This window comes from Spermophilus citellus (assembly GCF_964194105.1).
Source record: "Spermophilus citellus genome assembly, chromosome: 17".
Lineage (NCBI taxonomy): Eukaryota > Metazoa > Chordata > Mammalia > Rodentia > Sciuridae > Spermophilus > Spermophilus citellus.
The window spans coordinates 52,698,367-52,723,801 of record NC_138199.1 but is presented as its reverse complement, the minus strand read 5'-3'; the positions used below and the strand labels follow the sequence as shown (position 1 = coordinate 52,723,801).

At 37.1% G+C, this 25,435-nt stretch overlaps 1 protein-coding gene across 1 annotated transcript in view; it reads left to right on the top strand.

Moving 5' to 3' along the window:
- Positions 1 to 25,435, top strand: part of IKZF3 (IKAROS family zinc finger 3) — an 87,235-nt gene that overhangs the window by 44,902 nt on the left and 16,898 nt on the right. The window contains exons 4-6 of the mRNA XM_081272565.1: positions 16,744 to 17,004; positions 18,116 to 18,283; positions 20,488 to 20,604. Coding sequence (XP_081128691.1) covers positions 16,744 to 17,004; positions 18,116 to 18,283; positions 20,488 to 20,604 — 546 coding nt within the window. The remainder of the gene's footprint in view (positions 1 to 16,743; positions 17,005 to 18,115; positions 18,284 to 20,487; positions 20,605 to 25,435) is intronic.

Here is a 25,435-nt window from a genome sequence, read left to right as displayed (position 1 = left end):
AGCGAGTAATTTCTGGGCTTCTTACTTTGTGGCATTGGTCATGATGTTTCTTCCTGCATCAATATTTCTGTCTTAGCAAATATAATCTTGGGCTGGTGTTATGGCTCAGTGGTAGAGCACTTGCCTAGCATGTGTGAGGCATTGGGTTCAATTCTCAGTACTGCACATAAATAAATAAATAAAATGAACACTATCAACAAATAAAAAATTATATATATAATATATACACACACGTGTATATATATGTATATGTATATATATAATTATAATATACCATGATTGTTTTAATCAGTTGATTCTAATAATTTGATCCAGAAGGAATTTTTTTTGACATATTGCACTTCATGGTAACAAAAATAGCCTTACTCTCTTCTTCTTCTTCTTTTTGGTTGGAGAGAGACAGACTGAGCAATAGAAGAGCTGAGAATGTAAGAGTAGTGTATTGGGATAAGACTCTATGGGTAAAGTGAACTGGAAATAGAAGTTGAAAGAGAAAATTCCTTAGTTTTTTAAAAGCTAATTTATGTATTTGTTAATTTATGATGGAGTAAATGAAATTGCAGTAATTTATGTTTCATCAGATACATCTGAAAGTATGTAGTAACAATTTAAACCTTCATTATTTACAATAAATAATTATCTATTTTTTTACCTTTATTTTGTTTATTTAGTTTTATGTGGTTCTGGGAATCAAACCCAGGGTCTCACACATGCTAGGCAAGTGCTGTACCACTGAGCTACAACCCCATCTCCAACAATTATCTATTTTTAAAAGTAAACTTATAATGAAAATGGGAATTTCACCCTAATATTTTCTTAATGTCTATTTTATGTAAAGGAGAAATATAAGACTTCAAATTTATTTCTTTTTTAAAAATATTTTTATTAGTTATTGATGGACCTTTATTATTTACTTAATTGCATATATGTGGTGCTGAGAATCGAACCCAGTGCCTCACACATGCTAGGCAAGCGCTCTACCACTGAGCCACAGCCCCAGCCCCTCAAATTTATTTCTTTTTACAATTTTTTTTAGTTGTAAATAGGCACAATACCTTTATTTTATTTATTTATTTTTTATGTGGTGCTGAGGATCAAACTCAGTGCCTCACATGTACCAGCAAGCGATGGACCACTGAGCTACAACCCCAGCCCTCCCCAGCCTTTTTAAATATTTTATTTAGAAAAAGGGTCTTGCTGAGTTGCTAAGTGCCTTACTAATCTGCTGAGCCCTTTCAAATTTCTTTTTGAGGGTACTTAAGTCAAAAGTTTTATTTTGCCAACTGTTATCTTATAGTACACAAAGAATATCCTAGAGGCACCTGTAATTTAAAGGCTTATTTACAGCCTTTAAATTTTGTGTTTGCAGGCATGTGTACATTTTTCTGGGCCAAGAGTACAGTTTTCCCAGAAGTCCACAACCCATAAGAGATTAAAAGATCTAACCAAAGCAGGTCTTAAGGCTCTTGACTTCACTGTGTTCATGATGGTTTTGTATTTATTGGCATGTGGAACTGCTTCCAACATAAACAATTTTGGTTTAGCTCTGTGCGTATATAGAATAATATTCACTAATTATGAAAAAAACATAAGATAAACCTGCTCCCCTTTCTTTATCACCATCCTGAAACCTGTCCTAGAGCAATCTTTTAATTTAATTCTTTAAATTTTACTTACTTTTTGCTGGTATTAGGGGGCTTCACAAATGCTAAGCAAGCACTGTACTGCTGAGCTACATTCTCAGTCCTTTTATTTTGAGACAGTGTCACTAAGTTGCCCAGGCTGGCCTATAACTTGGGATCTGCCTGCTTCAGCCTCTTAAGTAGCTGGTATTATAGTCATACACCACTGCACCAGGCTCTTTTTTCTTAATTTTGATGGAAAAGTTGCAGGTGGCTTCATGGATAGAAAAATGCTAAATGTAAACTTGAAACAGTTTTTTGTTGTTGTTTGTTGGTATTTTTTTGGTACTGGGAATTGAACTTGGGGTGTTCAACCACTGAGCCACATCCCCAGCCCTCCCCTTTTAAATAATTTTTTTAGTTGTAGATGGACACAATATCTTTATTTTTATTTATTTATTTTTACATGGTGCTAAGGATCCAACCCAGGGCCTCATGCACGAGAGGCAAGTGCTGTACCACTGAGCTACAACCCCAGCCCTCCCCAACTTTTTAAAATATTTTATTTAGAAAAAGGGTCTTGCTGAGTGGCTAAGTGCCTGCTGAGGCTGGCTTTGAACTCATGATTTTCCGGCCTCAGCCTCTTGAGGCGTTGTGCACCACTGTGTCCTGCTGTTTTTTTGTTTTTAATTTTAGTGCTGGGTATTGAACTCAGGGCCTCAGGCTTGCTAGGCAAGTGCTGTACCACTGAGCTGCATCCCCAGTCTCTGAAAACAGTTTTTAAAATGCTAGATGTTCACCCTTGACAGTTCTATTATGCGGTTTCTTCCCACATTTAATCAGAAGTCCAACAATTGGTTGACAGAGTATTTGGGCTCAGAGATAGTAAAATTACATTTGGAAGTGACTAACAATACAGTAGTTTTAAGGCTTTGGATTTTAAAGTGTCACACACACACAGCAGATGAATGAAGATGTCAAAGCCAGGCCTAAAGGAGGACCCTGGTAATCCAGCCCTTGGTGTATAACCTTCAAACAGCAATAAACAAGATTATCTGGATTTAACATGTGACCTTTCTCAGTTTGACTGGTAGGTCCAGATGTTTTCTCATTTAGCTGCCTGGTTGAAATCTGCTTTAACTGACTGCAGTTGGATCTAGATTTGAGATTGCAGGAATGACAGTTTTGAAGACTGTATTCTGCAGTGGGTGATGCTGTCTAAACAGTAACATATGGAGACCCATGGTTTAATAATTAAAAATAATTTGTGACCTTACCCTTAATAGATTTGTTAATTATGTCAACTGAAAAAGTAAAAATGGGATCGTGACAGATATTTCACTATATTCGTCAGTCTGGTGGCATTAAAGACATTGACAAGATTTGTTAGAACCAGGCTTTTCTGCACCTGCGTCTACAGAAGCAGAAATCCCAGATATGCCTTTGTTATCCTTTGTTACCCCTTGAGTAAATTCAGAGCAGCCCTAGAGAAAATATGAAAGGCTTTTGATGAACTTAAGTCAGTCCATGCTTGTAACCATACTTCCTACCCACCCGAATTTGGAAACAACTTAATGGTCTTTTATTACCTCCTTTATTGCTTGGAGCCCAAAGCCATCTCTGGCATTTTTATATGACCTCTCCCTTACTCACCATCAGCTTGATTTTCTAGTCTTTCAGGTTGTGCTAGTTCTTTCTCTGAGACCATATAGGAAAGATAATTCTTTATTTTTTTTTCTTTTGATTTATGAGAAATTTAAGTCCTCACATCCTTGAATGAACCCTCAGAGCACTCCTCCATATGCATTTATACCACTGCTGACTTGCAGGTCAGAGATGCACTCATTAACTAATTGATAATTATAGCCTAGCAAAGTTCATTAAGTTATTAACAGAATAGGAATTGAGACAGTATAGTCAATGAAGCATAAAATATGACAAAGAAGTAACCCACAGTTTGAAAATCTGTATACTTGTGGATTATAGCACAATTTAGAAAAAGCAAAAATCAGTGGTTAGGTATGTATCTGAAATTGATAATAAAATTACTAAGTACAATAGTATCCTGTCAGTCCAACTATTTTATAATTAATTGTTTTAGCCTCCTTTCCTACTGCCAAGTAGGAGATGCATCTTGTGTTTTTTTTAACCATTTATTCTTTTTTAAATATTTTTTTAGTTGTAGATGGACATATTATCTTTATTTATTTTTATGCAGTGCTGAGGATCGAACCCAGTGCCTCACACATGCCAGGCAGGTACTCTACTACTGATCTGCAACCCAGCCCCCTAACCATTTATTTTTGTTAATTTCATTTAAGAGAACATGAAATCATCTGCATGAAAACAAAGAGGAGTTAGTCTTTCGGTGAGAGAGAGAGAGAGAGAGAGAGAGAGAGAGAGAGAGAGAGAGTGTGTGTGTGTGTGTGTGTGTGTGTGTGTTGCTGGAGATCAAACCCAATGCCTCCCTTGTACTAAGCAAGTGCTCCATAACTGAGCTATATACTAGTTCCTAAATTCCTAAAAGATAGTCTTTTAAGATTTGTGGGGTTGGTCATAGCTTAAAAAAAAACACATACATTTGTCATGATCTTCTTTGTAGTAGCTGATAAATGTGTAGTTACAAATCTTCCCTTTGAGGTAGTGTCAATAGAGGATAGCTAGCTGTTGGCTTATTTTTATTTTTTTAATCTGTATATATTTATTCTTTTTAAAAAAACAACATTCATCTTGTTATAATTTTCATACCTTGCTTAAGTGTTCAGTTCATTGACTTTTTTTGATAAACTTAACAGAGTTGTGCAACTACCCCCATGTTTTAGAATATTTCCATAACCCTAAAAACCTCTTGTAGCTGTTTGTGGTCAACTTCTAATCTTACTTCCAGTCCCAGACAATTGCTAATGTGATTTTTGTCTCTATAGATATTCATTTCTGGACATTTTATATAAATGGTATGATACCATACATAACCTTTTACTTCTGGCTTCTTTTGCTTAGAAGTTGCTTCTTCAACTTCTTTGAAGTTCATCCATGTTTCTGTGTGTATCAGGAGTTTGTTTCTGAGTAGTTTATTCCATTGTATTAATACAGTAAATTTTATTTATCAGGTGGCTGGCTGATGGACATTCAGATTGTTTACATTTTTCAGCTTTTATGAATAATGCTGCTATGAACATTTACATACAAGTCTTTGTGTGAATGTATGTTTTCATTTTTTTTTTTTTTGAGTAGATACCTCAAAGTAGAATTGCAGGGTTGTATGGTAAATTTTTTTAATTTTATAAGAAACTGCCTATATTAGTTATCAATTGGTGTGTAAGAAATTACTCCAATCCTTAGCAGCTTAAAACAATATAAATGTATGATCTCAGGAATACAGGCACATTGTCTCTGGGTCCTCTGCTTCACAGTCCCTCCCAAGCCTGCAGTTATGGCACTGAACTTAACTGTGGTCTCATACAAGGGCTTGACTAGGGAAGGGTCAGCTCCAAACTCACTCATGGTCAGTCAGGATTCAGTCTTGAGGGTTGTGAGACTTTGAGGTTGGCCACATGTTGCCTTCCATTTCATATAACCTGTCTAGCTTACTTCTCAGAGAAGCACACAAGGAGTGATGATGAACAAGATCCAACTCACAGTCTTTTATAGCCTAATCACAGAAGTGACGCCTCCCATCGCTTTTTGCCATCAGAAGCAAGTCACCTAGGTCCAGCCCACACTCAAGGGAAGATCACACCATGTATGAACTAGGAAGCAGAGATCACTGGATGCCATTTAGAAGGCTGCCTACCACTTGCCAAACTGTTTTCCAAACGGCTGCACCATTTTATATCCCCCCAGCAACATAGGAGAGTACACCATTTTCTCCATATCCTTGCCAGCACTCATCGTTGTGTGTCTTTTTGGTAATGACCGTTCTAGTGGGTGTGAAGGAATATCTCATTGTGGTTTTAATTTGCATTTCTCTAATTACTGATGACGTCAAGTGTCTTCTCATTGGCCTATTGTCCATATGTATAATTTCTTTGGTGAAATGTCAGTCCAAATCTTTTCTGTGTTTTTAATTGGGTTATTTGTCTTATTATTGAGTTGTAAGATGAATCATGCTTTTGGTGTCATATCTAAGAAATCTTAGACCTTGTCTAACTCAATGTCATAAAGATTATGTGTCAGCTACTATGCTAGTACCTTTACATACATTATTTTGCTTAATTTCATTATTGTGACAACCCTGTGAGGTATAGATATTATCTTTGCCCAAATGAGGAAATTCATAGAAGTCAAGTGACTTGTTCAAGTCACCTAAGTAGTTACTGCAAAGATTTAGATTTTAGTAGGAAAAAAAAAAGAGCTAAATTCCATATTGTCCCTTCCCTGTAATTATCAATACCTACTCCATTATTTGAATCTGATTAATAGAAACCTATTTGTGATCATTTGGAATTACCATTCGAAATAGAAGGGACATGTTCTCCAGTTTCTTGGCTGGATTCCATTCTAGTTTTATTCTGCTAGACAATATTTCCTCCACAGTTTCTGGTTGAGCTAGGATGCAGTTTTGCTTGCAGCCTTAAAGTGTATGACTGGGCAGCTGTTAAGCAGTTGCTGTGCTTCACCCCCAGGGATGAACATGTTCCAGTGACAAGATAGCTTATTCCCTTGTGCGCTTTTAATGTTATACATTCACCTAGGAGAAGACAGTAGTATTGAGTCTCTCCAATATTTCTCAGTGCTCTAATCCCATTATTTGAAAACCAGTGGAGGGAAGGAAACAGAGAGAGCCAAAAGTCCAAATAATAATACATTACAGATGGTAATTTTTATATTATTTTTGGTATTTTTAAAAATTTAATTAATTTCATATTAGAAAAAATAAGAATCATCTAATTTTTAATCTTTATATTCATTTCCCTCTCCTTTAAGAACTCTTTATATAATTTGGGTCTGATTGGAATACCTTTAGTTAGAAATACAATTTATCGTTTCCCTCTACTCTGAGCTAATGTGCTAGCTTTAGGCAAAATTGCAGTCTGTGTGATTTTTAAAAACACAATCAACCCTAATTTTGTACTTGAGGCAAAGAACAAAGTCATTGTTCATTGCTTCCTTCCTTCCTTCTCAAATTTTTTTTCCTTCCTTCCTTCTACTTGGGGAGCAGTCCCTGAGCTCTGTACCAAGCACAGTAGTAAATGTTGACGATACAAGTAGAACAAAATGCAAACACTGACATTGAATAGCACTATGTGGATGGAAAATGGGCATGTTACAGGGGGAGTAGTTTTGGAAAGGAAGAAGAAGAAAAATAATGAGCTAGTTTGCAGCTTGTTGGAGTATGAACCAAGTGTAGGAAATCCAGGAAGTGATTGGATGTATATGCCCGGGGCTTAGAAGGAAGGATCTTTTAGAAATGGACTTGGGAATCATCCACCATAAAAAGTTGGATCAGGAGAGAGATGGTAAAGTGAAGAGGTGAAAGTTTCAAGAAATAGACCCCTGGAGATCATTCACATCTAGGAGACAGAGGAGTAAACAGAGAAAATAAATAAGCAAGGAAGGAAGATAACCAGTGAAGAATGGAGCTAAGGGAAGAGGATCAAGAAGTAGTGCATTATTGTTGCAAAGGGATAGAGTAGGAGTGGCAGGAGCCAGACAGAGAGCAAAGATATCAGCTGCAAAACTGACCATCACATGGGACTAAGGCCTCTTCTCATGTATTCTAAAAGAGAAAATCTACATGCTGCATATCAGCTTCAGATTGTTGTAGACCAATAGGGCCATATTGTCCTCATTCGTTTACTACTTCTTCCTTCCTTGGCCTGGTTATCATCAGTAAATTGGTTTAAGCTGCCCCAGAAGTTCACTCATTAGTTCATTCAATTTTCAAAGTAATTTATCCCTCTGATAGGTTCTGGGGACACAAATATCATTAAAAGCTCATCTCTGGCTTGAAAATACTTCTAGTTTTTATGTGAAATATATATGTAATTATCACATAACATAACAAACACTAGATACACCAAGACCTTCTTTGGCTCTGTATATGGAAGACATTTCATTCCTTCCTTTTACCTGTGGTCCTGAGTTTGATATGGTGACAGTCAGAACATTTTTAGCCAATTTAATTATATATGGATGACAGGTTTTCAAAGAATTATATTATAAATGCTTTGAATTTTAAATTAATTTTAAGAAAGATAGAGTCAATAGTTCATGTTTACATGAAAAGGAAGCTTTTTCTTGTGTATTTATGAATGAGATTTCTACCCGGTGCATACTTTAGTCTATCTTTACTCTTTAACATATAAAACCTCAACCTCTTTAGGGTATTTTATCAACTATTTTTGATGAATAGCAGGGTTTTTTTTTCCAGAAATACAAACACAAAGTCATATAATTCATAGTAAAATAATAGAAAAAGTTAATCTCTATAATTGACAGCATGAACTTTATATTTGTAGACTGCTTTATGGTTTGGAAAGAACTTTCTTACATCATGTTCTCCACTTCTTCCAACAGTTTTAGATAAAGAACTGCACTGGTTCCATGACATTTGAGGAGTTTAGCTCAACTGACCAACAGGAACCTCACCTACTGCTGAGTGGTGTACTCCTGTTGTTAAAAGTGGTGAATCTCCTCTTGTTCTAACAGGGAAGCAATTAATTGTTTATTGAACAAAATTGTTTGTATTATTATGCCAATGAATGACCTATTTGATAATCAGATAATAATACAAAGATTTATGTCAGTAAAATTGAAGGAAGTCCTTTGCAACTGAAACTTTTTGTTTTCATGATAATGCTCTTACATTTGAAGTGATTACCAGTGTAGATTCTATATGGGTGAATTTAAAAGTTTGATGAGAACATGTTTTAATGAGAACTTAAACCAACCACATATTACTCAAATCTATCATTTTTTTGCTATTGAAATATTAGTATTTTATCTCTTGTTAGTCTGAATCACTTTTTCCTTTTTTTCTTTTTCTTTTGTGTGTGTGTGTGTGTGTGTGTGTGTGTGTGTGGGTGTGTGGGGTGTATGGTGATTGAACCAAGGATCTTGTGCTTGATAGGCAAGCACTCTATCAACTGAGCTATATCCCCAGCCCTTTTCCTAATTTTAAAAGAGGCATTTTTAGGGTCTGGGGTTGTGGCTCAGCCGTAGAGTGCTCGCCTAGCACATGCGAGGCCCTGGGTTCGATCCTCAGCACCACATATAAGTAAATAAATAAAGGTCAATCAACAACTAAGAATTTTTTTTAAAAGAGGCATTTTTAAAGTTAATAACTGTCCATCATTTTAAGCTTTAAAAGAGAAAGAAGAAACCATAATGGATCCTATAAATTAATAATCAAAAGTTTCCATTGAAACTTTATAATTTTACTAGTAAAGAAATTCTGAAACTTTATTTTTTAGTTCTCAAAATATTGTAGGTTTTTAGGGCTGGGGTTGTGGCTCAGTGGTAGAGCACTTGCCTAGCTCTTTTGAGGCACTGGGTTCGGTCCTTAGCACCACATAAAAATAAATAAATAAAATAAAGGTATTGTGTCCAACTACAACTTTAAAAAAAAAATAAAAATATTGCAGGTTTTTGTCTCTCATTACTTATCCATAAAAGTGTGAATTAGAAAATGAAAATGACCCACGATTTCAGTGTTTTCGTTCCTAATACAAAGAGGCCATTGTGAGAAAGAAGTACGTGTATTAATTTTATAAGGGAATCTGTTGTAGTTCATCTGTTTGTGCTGGATTGGATGATAGCAACAAACTCCGTAGGCTAAATACCTACAATACATATATCTCCCATTTTGCTCTTTAATGCTTCAAGCTTCTAAATCCTATTAACAGCTGTCAAAACCTGGTAAACTATTTAGATGCTTTCACAATTTGTTTAATTGGATAGTTAGAAAATGGCATGCTCAAAAAGCCCACCCCCCTTTCTTTTAGCCTGGCTGAACATCTGTAGCATTAGGGCCTCATTATCTCTGAATTGGCATAGCAAATCAGTGGCATCATTAAAATGCCACATTAAGATGATTAAGCTTCTTTGTTATCCAGTTGACTTTTGCATGTGCTGAGGATTTCATGGTTATGACCCCCGATCCTTGTAAAACACTTAAACAACATCACCCGTTTGTGTCTTCCCTAACAGCCTCTGACTTGTTCTGTCCCTTCTCGCAGTATCACTGGCAAACTTGAGGCTATTACTTCGAACTCAGTTCTTCTCAGAGTTGGATTCTGAGATCCTATAGTTTAGGAAGGAAATTTGGAACCTACTTTTTAACATGAGGAAGTTCCTAATAACGTGGTCTCCAAGGCACCCAAGTTGCCTGTTCTGTTTGTGACTTTGATAGGTTCTTCTCTCCAACTGAGCATTTTATGTGCCTGTAAAAACAAACTGAGGCACAGTTGGCTGAGACTGCTATTGCCCCTGAAGGATTTAGATGTTGGATCCTTTCCAGGACCCATTGTTTTTGCAATGTCTCAGGTGAAACCAAAAATGTCTACTCTGGAGTGCAAGCCTTTCATGTGATAACCATCACCCCAGGAAATGAAACCATGTGCATCAGCCCCCATGAGCCAGACCTTTGTTCTTCAGCCTACAAAATTCTCTCTGGGGGGTGTGTGTGTTAGTGTGTGTCATCTTCCTAAGAGGCCTTCTGAACATAGACAAAGATGGGAACAATTGTACCCCAGAGCAGCTCCTTTAGAAAGAAGTTTAGTTTAATCTAGTTTCCTAAGGGTTAGATTCAATTTAGACATCTTTTCCCTCCTCTGGGAATGTGTAGCAATTACCTTTATCAGCAATTTGTGGTTTGCTATGTTCTTTTCCCCACAAGTTCAATTATAAAAAATTTACTTAGAAAGCCTTTAACATTTTTATTATGAAATAGATCATTCATATAAAAAGACACATATAATTACATGTACAGTTTATATAATAATAACAAAACAGGCATCCTTGAAACCACCACCTGATTTAAGAAATAAAATTTTACTCCCCCCCCAAAAAAAAATAAATAAATAAAATTTTGCTGGTGTCTTTGAAGATTCTAGGTGGTCTTTTTAAATCATTAATTTAATTGTATGTCTAAGAAACCTGACACATATACTAAGAAGGTTAGAATTTGCAAAAACAAAATGGGGGATTATTCACATGACAAAAGGTCCATTCACTTTATGACTTCAGTATACAGTGAGGCCGTTTCTCAAGTATATTTGGGTATTTGTTGCCAGATCTTTATGATTTTCCGTATTTATTAAATACTTCAGGAGCTGCTAGTCCCTGACAACTGAAAATCAGTGAAAAATGATGATAAACATCTCTGAGCATATAATATAAATCAATGGAACAGTGTTATTGGGTTTACATGTAACATGTTATGAACATGCCTACTATACAAAGATAGATGTGTAGATGTTAATTGCATCATGCTAAATTTAAAGCTGAATGAAACAGGTGTATGAAACAAAGAAAAAGAAGAATTTTCTTCTGGTCAAGGATATCAAGGAAGATTGCATGGAAGAAGTGGCATTTAATCTCCTTCTGGAATGTGAATAGATAATTTGTATGAAACAAAGAAAAAGAAGAATTTTCTTCTGGTCAAGGATATCAAGGAAGATTGCATGGAAGAAGTGGCATTTAATCTCCTTCTGGGATGTGAATAGATCATTGGTGTGGTGGAAGGACATCTGAGGTGTGGGATAGGCTGGAGAACAGGCTTGGGACCATGATTAGTCAGATTGCTGTTGTCTTTCTCAAACTGTGCAGAAGAACCCTTGAGTATCTTGTTAAACTACAAATTCTGATCTAGTAGGTCTGGACTGAGGTCTGAGCATCTGCATTTCTAACAATCTCCCAAGGGATGCTGGATCCAAGAACTTTACTCTGAGTAGCGAAGTTCAAGTGTAATGAGATGATCAGGTAGGTGTGAGGCAGGTTCTGGACTAGCCTTGCTAAGGAGTTTGGACTTTATTCTGTAAACAAGATGAAATCAGGCTGGGGATGTGGCTCAAGCGGTAGCGCGCTCGCCTGGCATGCGTGCGGCCCGGGTTTGATCCTCAGCACCACATACAAACAGAGATGTTGTGTCTGCCGAAAACTAAAAATAAATAAATAAATATTAAAATTCTCTCTCTCTCTCTCTCTCTCTCTCTCTCTCTCTCTCTCTCTCTCTCTCTCTTTAAAATGAAATCATTGAAAGTTTCTAAGAAGGGTTTCATTGCCACAGGACAATTAATCTGGCAAATAGGATACAGCATAACAGAGGTTACATATACTGTAGGCCAGCTAGGAGGCTAATGTAATAGTATATTTAGGTACCAAGAATTTATTGGATGTCTACTTTATCAGGGCACTGGGTCAAACTCCATAACAGCAGTTCTCAAACTCCTTTGTATACAGATTTACCTAGAAAACATGTTTTGAAATGCATACTTCCAGTTCCCTCACTCAGATTTATAGATCTATGGTAGAAGCCCTAAAATTTCTGTTTTAAAACCATATAACCTCTGGTCTTTTGTTTATTTACGTGTTTGTTTTGAGTTGGGTGTCTCACTATGTTATCCAGGCTGACCTCAAACTCCTAGCTCAAGTGATCCTCCAGACTCAGCCTCCCAAGTAACTGGGACTACCATACCACCATATTAAGCAACCACTGCTTTCAATAGGTACAGGTTAAGCAAAGTCATAGGGAATACTGAGGTACCTGTACATGGCTTACATAGCTTCTGCCTTCAGCAAGCTTACATGTCCATAGGGGAGATGAAGTCGTTTTATAAGTAAACTTAAAAGAAGAAACCTGTTGTTTTCCAGGTGGGAAGATTGGAGAAGACATACTTAGAAGGGAGAGAGTTTGGCCTTAGAAGATGTGTGGGACTCGGACCTGTGGCAATGCTAGGGAAAGACCTTTAGGCAGTGAAAAATGATATAAGCAAAACGAAGAAGACTTAGAAGTTGTTTAGTTTGGTTAAAATTTGTTAAATTTTGACAGGGTGAGAATATTACCAGAGCTATAGTTTAGGAAGGGCAACCTTGTGGTAATATACAAGGTGATCTGGAAAGGAGAAAGGAGAACAATGTGGAGACCATGGGTTGTGGGAAAGGCAAGAGGGTCTGAGAATTATGACAGTGGGCACAGGGAATAGTGAATGGGGCACAGATTGAAGATTGGGTACAAAGAGAACCAATGAGTGATTGAAAATGGGGTGCAAACAAGAAAAAAGAAGGATGACTCTAAGAATTGTAGTCTGAAAAACTGGGAAGATAACGAAGATAACTTTGGAAATGTGAAAATAGAAGACTGAAGACAGGGAGAGTTTACACCCAGAGATATATATTTGGGAACTAATTATTTAAGATGTTCATTGGAGGGTTAGAGTTATGGCTCAGTGGTAGAGCACTAGGCTGGCACATGTGAGGAACTGGGTTCAATCGTCAGCACCACATAAAAATTAATAAAGTAAAGGTTTTGTGTGCATCTACAACTAAAAAAAAAAATAAAAAGATGCTAGTTGGAGCTTTATGGATGGATGAAATTACCATAGGAGAGGTGTATAGAGGGAAGAAAACAGAGGATTAGGGAAGTAGGTAGGAGGCAGAGGGAGGAAAAAGAGGTAGAAAGAAGCAATCAGGAAGCAAGGGGAGGTACGATTTCATTGAAGAAATTGAAATATAGAAGAACAAGAAATGGTGGCCAGTGGTGTCAAGGACTACCAAGAAGTCAGGAGGAATAGCATAGAAAAAAAGCACTGGATTTAGAAATCAGGAGATTATCGGTAATCTTCAGGGAAGCAGATTCAGTGAATTATGGTGGCAGAAGCCAGATTCCAGGGGATTTTGTCAGTTTTGAGGCCATACAGGCAGTAAACATAAATAACCTCGTAGTAAATCTGACTAAAAAGGAATGTTGAGGGTTGGGGTTGTTGCTCAGTGGTAGAGTGCTTCCTTAGTGTGTGTGAGGCACTGGATTTGATCCTCATCACATAAAAAAATAAATAAAATAAAGGTATTGTGTACACCTACAACTTTAAAAAATATTTTTTAAAGAAAGAAAAGAATGTTGAGAGAGGGTATGTTTGGGCATGACGTGATGGAAGGCTAAAAACTAAATTGCAAACAGAATGAAAAGAGGAGGTGGCACCTAGGGAGCCTGAGGATATGGAGTTGACAGATCTTAAGACAAACTTGATGTAAAGAGGGAAAAGGAAAGGATTCCATAGTTTGAAGACTGAAAGAGGGGAGATGCCATTTGTAAAAATAAGTCAGTCACAAGTCAGAAGGAAGTTTGGAGTCAAAGATAACAAGTTTGACTTTAGACATGTTCATCAGCATTTTCTAGGAAAACTAAGTAGAGTTTCCTTCTTTCCTTTGCTCCAACAAGTCTTCCTCCCAAGGAATGGAGTGAATCTCTTCATTAGAGCAGTCTAGTGTCTTTCCTGGATGTTTCAGTGGATATATTTGGAGTCTGAATGCTAAGCCCAGTAATCTCTCAGAAATCCTATTCATACCTTAGATTCTAATTTGTTCTAACATGCAGTTGTTTACCTTCACCTATAGAGAGGTCATGCAGGTCATTTATCTAAAACTGGTCAAGGAGCAACTATACCAGGAACTTTTTTGGTCCAGTACTCCAAAGGACTTCCCTAGTTAATGCCTTGTCCGTGTGACTCTTATGCTTTCCCTATGACAGGTCCTAGTCTCAAATACTGTCTTTCTTGCTCCACAGCTAAGTCATAAAGGACATAAATCTAAGGTCTGACCTTGAACCAAGTTGAAGTAGTATTGAGTTCCAGGCCAGGCTGACCAAAACCCTGAGAAAAGGAGCAGCTCTCTTCTGTTCTGTTTTTAGAAAGACCACCCCTTGATCTTGCTATTTTTTAATGTTCACTGACCATGGAGTGGCCTGAGTGTAGTCATATTTACATTTTCTAACCAAGATGAAAAGGATCCTTCTCTGCTGGCCCTTTCACTCTGCTGTTTATGGTTTTCAGTAGCTAAAGTTTTCCGTTGAGGTTCTTTTAAACGCCTACATGCAAACTGAAGAGCACTCAAGCTTTGGTGGGATATCACCCACAGCTGGAGTGATGGAGGAAGAAAGGAGGGTACAAGTCTCAGGTGCATCCTTCTCTTCAAAAAAAATTTTTTTTTAAACAAAACCACTTAAGGAAACACTCCATCTGAAAGCAGGCAAGACCCATCCAGAGGAAGAAGAAAATGAACCCCTTTCCAAGCAGGACATAGGTGTCAATTCATATGCAACCCAGATCATAGGACAGGCAAATGTGGAACACGGCAAGCTTATCCTGCAGCCCTGCCTCTGCCAAAGAGCGAGAGCTGTGAACCGTGGACTGTGGTAAGCAGTGAAACAGGGCTGCAGCCAGGGTTCTGCTGGTGGTGGTTAAGCCCTGTCTTGCTCTATTAAGCAAACACAGTTAATACAGATGAAAGGTAACCTTGATAGAAGTGAAAATTGAAACTTGGGTAGAAGGTAGCAAGCCAGGCCCAGCTGCAGCTGTACTTCCTCCTGTGTGGCAACAGGAGCAACACTTACTGATGTGTTTTGGAAGGAGTGTGCTTTTTAAAAATATCTTTTTTTTTTCAGAGTGTTTGGGTTTAACATCTACTCCAGTGAAGGGAGGGCATGGCATAGTTGGTAGGATGCCACTTAGACCTTTTATATCTAGTGTGTGAGGTCATATCCAAGTAATTGATAGGTCTGGATTAAGTTTCACATTTCAGTCACATATCTGCTACTACCTGGCTGTGTGAGCTCAGACAGATCACTGGAAACCTCTGCTCCCAGATGTTCTCATCTGAGAAACAAGAGGGTCGGATTAGTTGACCTCTTCTTTCCCTGTTAGCCTTAAATTCCATTGACTTGTGATTCCTCACAGGGAAGTACAACTTCCAATTTCCAAGAAACAATGTTTAAAGCAGAAAGTATTTCTATAGCATACATATATATATGAAAAATCCCTTAAAAACACCTGTTACCTTGTCAGGCAAATATTTAGGTTTTGTTGGTGCTGGCACATAAATTTCCCTTCTCTGTTTCCTACATTCTTCACTTTAAGAGTGTGACAGCCATTTTTAAGATGGTACTTGGTCAGCCAGCTCACTGGAGCCAGACCCTCCTCTCCTCTCCAGTTCTTAAGCCTATTCCTTCTTGCCTTGGGTCTGGGTGTCCCTTCCTTTGCTTAGAATGATCTCCTACACTTATGTCAATAGAAGTGGCTCCTTAGGTTGTACTTAAGAATTACTTCTCCTTTTATCTTTCTCAACACTATTTCACTAGCACTGACAGCTTCCTTTACTCTTAGTTTTGTGTCTTTATCAGTCCCAAGAGAGATAAGGAGATAAAATGTGTTTTAGCAGTTCATGTGCATGGAAAGGGATGTGTGGCTCAAAATTAGAAAAAAAACGGTGCTAACTATTTAGTTCTCATAGTGGCTCACATCTCATAAGTTGGATTTGTCTGAAGGATTAAAATGATATTTTCTCCTTGAAACCTAAGAGCACATCACCATTCCTTTTTAACTACAGCCACCAAAAAAGGTACTAAATCTCATAGCTTTTCTTCTCCCCTAGTATTGGAGACAGGTTGCTCAAAATGTTTGTTTCATTGTCCCTTAGAGCAGTTATGGCAAAAACTTATTGTTTCTAATTTTCTGGATAGCTAAACCACTGTCATCTATTTTTACGTGTGTGAGTATTTGTGTTTCCCAAAGATTGTGGTTCTGAATTGAAATAATGAGTAATCATCTTAATGGCATTTGTAGATGTACAATGTTATGTTAGCTCCTTTTGGTATTTATTTATTTATTTACTTTAAAGAGAGAGGAGAGGGGGGAGAGAGAGAGAGAGAGAGAGAGAGAGAGAGAGAGAATTTATTTATTTATTTTAGTTTTTTTTTTCCGGCGGACACAACATCTCTGTTTGTACGTGGTGCTGAGGATCGAACCCGGGCCGCACGCATGCCAGGCGAGCGCGCTACCGCTTGAGCCACATCCCCAGCCCTCCTTTTGGTATTTAATTGTCAGTTGTGGGTCTCTGCTTTCTGAACTGCTTTCATAGCTTCAAATGCAGTCATTGTTCATGTCTTGCATTTTCTCCCCTGCAGATGATTCGATGAAAGAGAAAGATGAATACAGTGAAAGAGATGAGAATGTTTTAAAGCCAGAGCCCTTGGGAAATGCAGAAGAGCCTGAAATTCCTTACAGCTATGCAAGAGAATATAATGAGTATGAAAATATTAAGCTGGAGAGACATGTTGTCTCATATGATAGTGGCAGGCCAACCAGTGGAAAGATGAACTGCGATGTGTGTGGATTATCCTGCATTAGCTTCAATGTCTTAATGGTTCATAAGAGGAGCCATACTGGTAAATAGTCTCTTTTTTCCATAATTCTGAAAACTGTCCTAACACAGCCGCTCAAGGAATGAAGTGGTAGGATTTGGGGCTTTGGATTACTTCCAGTGATCTTAGCTGTAATTTTGATGTATCTCTCCCTCCTGCTTCATTGTGCATTTGGCAAACATATTGCAAATGCTACAAAAAGAAGAAAAAAAGAAGCCTATAGAGAGCACAGTGTTCTAGGTCAACCAAATGCTTTTTCTTCCATTAGTAAGTAAGGAGTTGAATTGTGTGATTTGCTTCTTAGATGATATCTGTATATTTTTGCATAATACTTCGGTAAAAGCAGATCTCCTTACTGTTTTGGGTTTAATGTGGTAGATAAAAGGACATAGCTTTTTAAAAAAAACTTTATTTAAAATTGTTTTAGTTGTAGATGGACACAATGTCTTTATTTTTATTTCTTTTTTACGTGCTAAGGATCGAACCCAGTGCCTCATGCATGCTAGACAAGCACTCAACCACTGAGCTACAACTCCAGCTCCTATTTATTTAATTTTTATGTGGTGCTGAGGATTGAACCCAGTGGCCCACACGTGCTAGGCAAGCATTCTACCACTGAGCCACAACCCCAGCCCAGGACACGGTTTTTATTATAAGTTTTTATAAAGACTGTATCTTCAGATAGTAAACAGGCAGTCTATAGGAAAACTTGCAAATGACAGTCCCATTGAGCCAATAGATCCCATCTGACATCTGATATGAATACTTCAAAAAAGAGCCTCTCAATCCTCAACACCTTATTGGGGCTTATGTCTGTCTTATTTCAAAGGAAATTATATTAAAAGGAATGCTAAGTAATATAAAAGTTTACATCTAGAAAACTCTGCAAGCTACCCTTGTTTCTTTGCTCTGATTCAAGACAAGACAATACCATCCTAAATGGGTGCTTCATTTCTTCCGGAGGGAAGATTTCATAAGTAATCTTGTTTGTCTGGAAATGCAGCTCCCAAGTGATCCCAGTGTGGACAGAACTGTCTAGAAGATGAGCTTTTCCCATAGGCATCTAATATGTGCATGTGCTTTTCCACTTGCCTGGTGAGCAGAATTTTTTTTTTTTTTTTTGTCTCCTTTAAAGGTGAACGCCCGTTCCAGTGTAATCAGTGTGGGGCATCTTTTACTCAGAAAGGTAACCTCCTCCGCCACATTAAACTGCACACAGGGGAAAAACCTTTTAAGTGTCACCTCTGCAACTACGCATGCCAAAGAAGAGATGCGCTCACGGGGCATCTTAGGACACATTCTGGTAAGTGAGGGAAATGAACATTCCATGTCTAGTAACTGTGGAAGCTAGAAAGAGTTAAGTGTGGAGACTTTAATCTGTCATTCCAGTTCTGAAGGGTTACAACAGCAGACCTCTAGGGCTAATTGCACTTCCATTAAGGCATTAATTGCTCTCCGTCTGCCTCAGTAGAGATGATCTCCTCAACATCCTTACACCCCTGGAGAACCACAGTCAGACAGGAAGAGCCTGCCCTGGAAAAATGCCTTAAATTCTATAAGAAATTTAGAACCATCAGTATTTTCTTATGGTAAACTTTATTAAAAGATTATTTTCCTCACACATAAACAAACACACACACACACACACACACACACACACACAAACATACACACATTCTCTTCAGAAAACTGGACAAATGAATGTATAGTTTTAAAAGTATTTTAAAATTTTTTTAAAGAAAAAATAAAACCTGTAAACCAAGTGTCAATCATTGTTGAGGGATCCTTTTTGGCCATTCTTGGCTAAGTTTCTTACACCCAACTTTCCCATCATTCAGCCTACTTATTTCTAATTTCTAAGAGATGGGCAGCAATAAAAATTCATAAAAAGCCATCTGCTCTCTTAAATGTTTTTACTCCTTATTTTGACCAGGCAAAACAATACATTTTTTCAACCTTTAGAATTTCCTTCTTAGAAAAATAAGACTAGGTTTATTTTCAAATTTGGGACCTGATGTTCTTGATGTTATCTAACAAAATTTTAATTGAAAAAAAAAGGTTTGTTTTTATGTCAATCTGAATCTACTGCTTCGACTAAAACCCAGCCCCGACCTCAAAACTTGTCACAATTGAGAGACTAGGATTAAACAAGTCAACCCAACAAAACCCCTCCTGAGAGGTCATAAGTGGCAGGGAAGGTTTCTTTCTTTTACAGCTTATTTTTCAAAGTAGTGCACTAAGGGTGAGGTTCATTCAAAATTTAGAAAAGTTCTTTTCTGTTGCCTTTTACATAAAAGAAATAATAATAATAGGCATTTGTAAGACAGATTTTAGAGCTTAACTTTTTAGCTTTAGCAAACCTGCATTTTATTTTAGTCTGGGATTTCATAAAAATCTTATAGCACTTTAAATTCTAATGCCTCTGCTTTAAGGAGAGGAAGAAGAGTTAAAAAATAAAAATTTTAGGGGGCTGGGGGTGTGGCTCAAAGGTAGAGCAGTCACCTAGCATGCGTGAGGCACTGGGTCTGATCCTCAGCACCACATAAAAATAAAATAAAGATGTTGTGTCCACCTATAACTAAAAAATAAATATTTAAAAAATAAAAATATAAATATAAATTTTAGGGCTGGGGTGTAAGTCAGAGGTAGAGCACTTACCTAGCATACATGAATTCCTGAGTTCAAGCCCCAACACCACAAATGGAAAGAAAATTAAAATTTCAGTCCCTAAAACTGAAAAATTCTTCAGGTACATTTTATCAACAAGTCAGAAAAGCCAGGCTTGCGCAGAGAGTTTATTACTTATATACGTCAAGCAATAAAGTATTTGGGGGGAGTTGGAAGGATAAATTTACCTAAATTAGATGGTAGGTGAACTTTTGAGGAAACTTCTGCTTTATCTTAAAATTTTAAATGAGGTCATTGTTACAATAAATCTTAATTCTATTAATTAAAATTATCCTTAGTTAATTAGTTCAGTTTGTATTGGTTAACCCAGACTTTGCTGTGCCACTTGACAAGGGTGAGATAAATTTATCCAAACATGTTGATGTTCTAGAGTTTCTAGCCGAATGGCTAACTCCCAAAAGCTATCACAGTCTATACTTAGAGCCAAATGGACATCACAAAATAAGGGATCCCTTCCCATTTCCTTCTTACACCACACTAACCTTCTTGAGGAATAAAAGGGCCCTATTTTTGTCAAACAAGAAGAATGAGATTTAACCTGGAGCCAAACACTATGCTCAATGGTGATTATTAAATCCAAATCCTTTTCTCTGAGACAGGAGAGGATCTTTTTGAAGAGTACTTTGACATAAGAATCAACCATAGTCCATAACCTATTACAGCTTGCTGAATGTAAAACTAATATAGATTCAAAAGCACCCCAATACACTGACTCCAATTAGCACTCTCACTTTCTGGTGAAGCTCTTGTAGTCTGCCATCTTTAGGGAGCCGCGGAGACTCCTGAAGGTCGCTGATTGCCCTTGTGCTCTCCTTTCAGTGGAGAAACCCTATAAATGTGAGTTTTGCGGTAGGAGTTACAAGCAGAGAAGTTCCCTTGAGGAGCACAAGGAGCGCTGCCGTACATTTCTTCAGAGCTCTGACCTGGGCGACACTGGTGAGTTCCACAATGCTCACGCTGCACACATTTTGTGAGTATCTGCCCTTTTAGGTGGTGAGATGTGATAGTAAATAAAACTCCCCAAACACCCTGCTCTCATGGAGTTTGTCTTTGGATGGGAACAGACAGATTATGAATAAAGTAAGCAAACTATAAATTAGAAGGTTGGAAGGTAATAAGTGCTATTGAGAAAAATGAAGTAATGAGCAGAGAAAGTGAGTCAGGGAAGACTTCAACAAAAAAACATTTTAATAGGCTTAAGGGCATGAGGAGTGAGCCCTGTAGATAACTAGGGAATAGCAAGTGCAAAGGCCCTGGGGCTCAAATTTAAAGTGTAAACAGTCCTATATGACTGGAACAGAATGAGTAATGGAACATGAAGCCAGAGAGGAAATGGGAAACCAGATCCTATCAGACCTCATTTTGGCTTTTACTCTCAGTGAAATCTCTAGAGGGTTTTAAAGCCAGAGAGTTGACATCATTAGACATCTCATTTGAAAAGAATCACTGTAACTCATCATTAAGAATAGATTGTATTTGGGGCAAGATTAAAAATTGGAGAGTACCATTGCAAGAATTCAAACCAAAGAAAATTGTGTCTTGGTCGTGGTAAAATTGATGAGATGTGTGTGTGTGTGTGTGTGTGTGTGTGTGTGTGTGTGTGTGTATAAAAGGCAGAGCTAACAGGATTTCCTAACAGGTTGATGAAGAATGGAGTTGTCAACTAACTGAAGTGGCAATTGGGGAGTGGCTAGGGAAGAGTTGGTTAAAACCACAAGGATTTTCTTTGCATAGGGCCTATAAGTCACATTTTTGCCTGCTCATATGATTTATTGTGATGTTTATATTTGGATTTAGGGATTTCCTATTTTATTCAGTGATTTAAATTAGATGTCTACTGGTGAACACTAGATGTCTTTCTACATGTCAATTATGGCTGCATTTCCTTTTTTATTCTTTGGTTGAAACAGCTGAAATTTTTTTGTATGGCATCTCTGAAGTTGTCCTTGTCCTATCCAGTTAACTATCAGCCTGGTCTCCGACTTGGGGTAAAGATGTTTTATTGGATTATGGGAACAAAGGTACAGATCCCCTCATGGGAGTTGGTGTTTGACAGAAGTAGCTGCAGTTGAATAATTTGAACAATCTAAAGCAGAAAGATTACAAAAATATGACAGAAATAAATGCGAAACTCAGGAATAATGGAGTAGAAACCATGAGTTTCTAAACTGCCCTTGTACAGTGAGAGGAAACTCTTGTTTTAGATAAAGCCTATTTTATGGTACAGGGAGCTGGCCAACTGAATTCCGTTGGTGTGTACTGCTTCTGCTTTTTATCCTGATGGCATCTTTGGTTTTATCAAGGAGTTGGATTTCCTCCTTATTTCTGAAAAGAAATGTTTACTCTTTAAAAAAAAAAAAAAAAAAAAAAAACCTAAAACTTAGATTAAGCAACATACTTAATGTTAGGCAGTATTTGCCCAAGGACAGATGTAGGCCATCATTACTTGCACTTCTATATTTCAGACAATGGGCAAATCACTTACTATGAGAAATTCCCAAGTTAAAAAAATCCAAATTGAATCTATAGTATCTAAAGTTAGAAGGACAAAAGAGAACATCTAATCCTCATTTTAGAAATTGAGACTTGTCAAAGTTCAGTGAATAACCTAAAAATCCCTAGAGCCTCAGTTGCTTTTGTGATTGGCTATGTTTATTTTTTTAATTTGGGATACAATTCACATACTATAAAATTCAGCTTTTTAAATCAAACAATTTCATAGCTTTCAGTATATTTACAAAGGTGTACAACTGTCACCCCAATTCCAGAACATTTCATCATCCCCAAAAGAAACCCTGTAACCACCAGCCGTCACTTCCCACCCCCTCTGGCAACACTAATCTACTTTCTGCCTCTATAAATTTGCTTATTCTGAACATTTCATATAAATGGAATTATACAATATGTGCCCCTTTATGTCTGGTTTCTTCCACTTAGTGTGACATTTTTGAGGTTTATCCATGTTGAGGTATGTACTAGTGCTTCATTCCTTTTTTATGATTCAATATTATTCTATTACATGGATTTGCCCACATTCTGTTTATACATTCATTACTTAATGGACATTTGGTGGGGAGTTCCACTTTTTGGTTTTATTTTCTCTATTTTTAAGTTGTAGTTGACACAATACCTTTATTTTACTTATTTATTTTATATGTGGTGCTGAGGATCGAACCCAGGGCCTCACACGTGCTAGGTGAGCACTCTACCACTGAGCCACATCCCAGCCCCTGATTTTCTCTATTTTTAAAAGCTTAAATATTATCTGGTTAGCCAAAGAAACACAGTAACACATAGTAATAGACACACATATGTATATGTGTATGTCTTGATTCTCTTGGAAGTAGGGGGGGAATCAGTAAATTATGTTCTACATACAATAACTACAAAATTATTGATTTTGCGGTAAGCCACTATCTTACTTTCCATCCTCACAACTAGAAATTTGAAATAAGGAAAAGTCTCATAAGAAATATTTTATCTATCTTCAGTGGTATTTGGTGATTCAGGAAATGCCGAAATGCAGAGATTAATTTGCATTTCATAGAGTGGTTTGATGGATGCGTGCAACATACTTTTAAGTCTCAGCAAAAAAAATAAAGGGTTAACCAAGTCAGCAAGTTCTAACTTTTTTAAACAAATATGTACAAAGGTGGTTTCAGGTGACAAAATGTATAAAGTCACAGCTTAAATATAAATACTGAATATCAATAAAGTATTACTCTATCTTTTATGTTTTAAATATCTCCTGATATTTAAATCTGAGATTGAAAATAATAAAGAATGTTTCATCCAGCAGAAGCAATCCTTTAATTGTTGATAGTACTTCCTATATGGTTTCCATTTCTGTTTCTGTCTTAAAATTGGGATCATGGTATAGACAGACTATTCCATTCTGAGCCTAACTAATGCTGTACATCTTATGCCTTCATCCCTTACCTCTAAAGTGATGATGTTTCATGGCTACTATGGGTACAACACTCACACATCAAGTGCTTATTTAAATTGAAGTGCAGTGGCCAGGTACAGTGGTGCACACCTGTCATATCAGCCACTTGAGAGGCTGATGCAGGAGAATCACAAGTTCAAGGTCAGCCTAGGCTTTTAGCATGATTTTTGTCTTGAAAAAAAAAAAAGCTGAAGGCGTAGCTCAGTGGGAATGCACTCGTCTAACATGTGTGAGGCCCTGGGTTCCATGGCCAGTACTATAAATAAATAAGTAAATAAATAAATATTGAAGTGCAGCATAGTAGGAGAGCTAAGCCCAGGGACAAAGCTGCCTCCACAAGGAAGCAGGCTTTTGTGGAAGCAGATGGATGAAAAAGCTTTACCAAGCTCGAAAAGACTGTGTAGGTATTGGGCAACAGAACTGGCCTTACTAATCATTTTATTTTATCCAGACAACATTTGTTGAGTTTAGTGTCAGAATTTCTTGTAAGATTGAGTAAAAGCTGAGCCCTTACTCTGGAAGAATTCACAACCCAATAATAAACTGATCTCTTGATACAATGCAGAGGCCTGATAGAGATACCTAAGTTATTGCTACTTCAGCCCAAGTTTCTATACTGGACATCAAAGTGACGCCATCAAAATAGTCCAGTTCTGTTGTCTTAATAGAGTATATATGGCCAGAAGAAAAAAAAAATCTGGAAGACCATAGACTTGCTTTGATTTTTTTTTTTTTTTAGGAGAGAGAGAGAGAGAGAGAGAGAGAGAGAATTTTTTAATATTTATTTTTTAATTTTCGGTGGATACAACATCTTTATTTTAGTTTTATGTGGTGCTGAGGATCAAACCCAGTGCCCCGTGCATGCCAGGCGAGCACACTACCGCTTGAGCCACATCCCCAGCCCTAGACTTGATTTTCTTATTAGCTCCATCTCTAATTCAAGGGACCAATAATTGGTATGGAGATTCAAATGAATCTCATTCCACACAAATTGAATACTTGGACTCATACATATTTTTGTGTAACAATGAGTTCCAGATTACTTTAAGATTTTTAAAGTAATCGAATAATTACCTTTATGGATGAATCCATAAGTCAGACTTTCCATCTTCACTGTCCTTGTTCCAAAAGAGCTGGTGCAAACATGAGGATTTCAGAATAAATTTGTGTTTTTACCACTATAGCAGAACAAAGAACAAAGTTCTTAAAAACTTGCCTATTTTCCAATTGATATCTCATGAGTTGTATTCATTTTCCTTACTCAAAAAGGCAACAGTTTTATGTAACATTTTTTGTCAGAACCTGCCTCAGCCTTTGATAGTAATCTCTTGTTAGACAATTCTTATTGCACAATAGCACCCCTTTGTTCCACTCTCTATGAGACTGACCACACCATAGAAGAGACAGGAAGCAATGCCTCTTATTTAAGCTCCATTTAACACTTAAAGACCTAATGACTGATTTTGAACAAAAACAAAAGCACAACACCGTTATATAGTTAAATCTCTAATCACTTTGATATAGAAATTGCATCATGGAAACAGTTAACTAACAATCAAACTATAAAAGCTTATGCAGTGAATAAAGGTGGTGATTTTTATGTCACATTTTACTATTTGTTTTTCAACGTGTCTTCAAAATCGCTTTGCAAATGAAAATTATTATATCCACACTATATAGTAGGCAAGTGAGATAAAGGGAAATTAATTGATCCAGAGTTGCTCTTCTACTCCTTCTATGCGCATTTGAGAACCAAGTGTGCAAACTGTTCCTTGCTATCATCCCATATTCCCCACACCCACCACTTGCAACATTAAA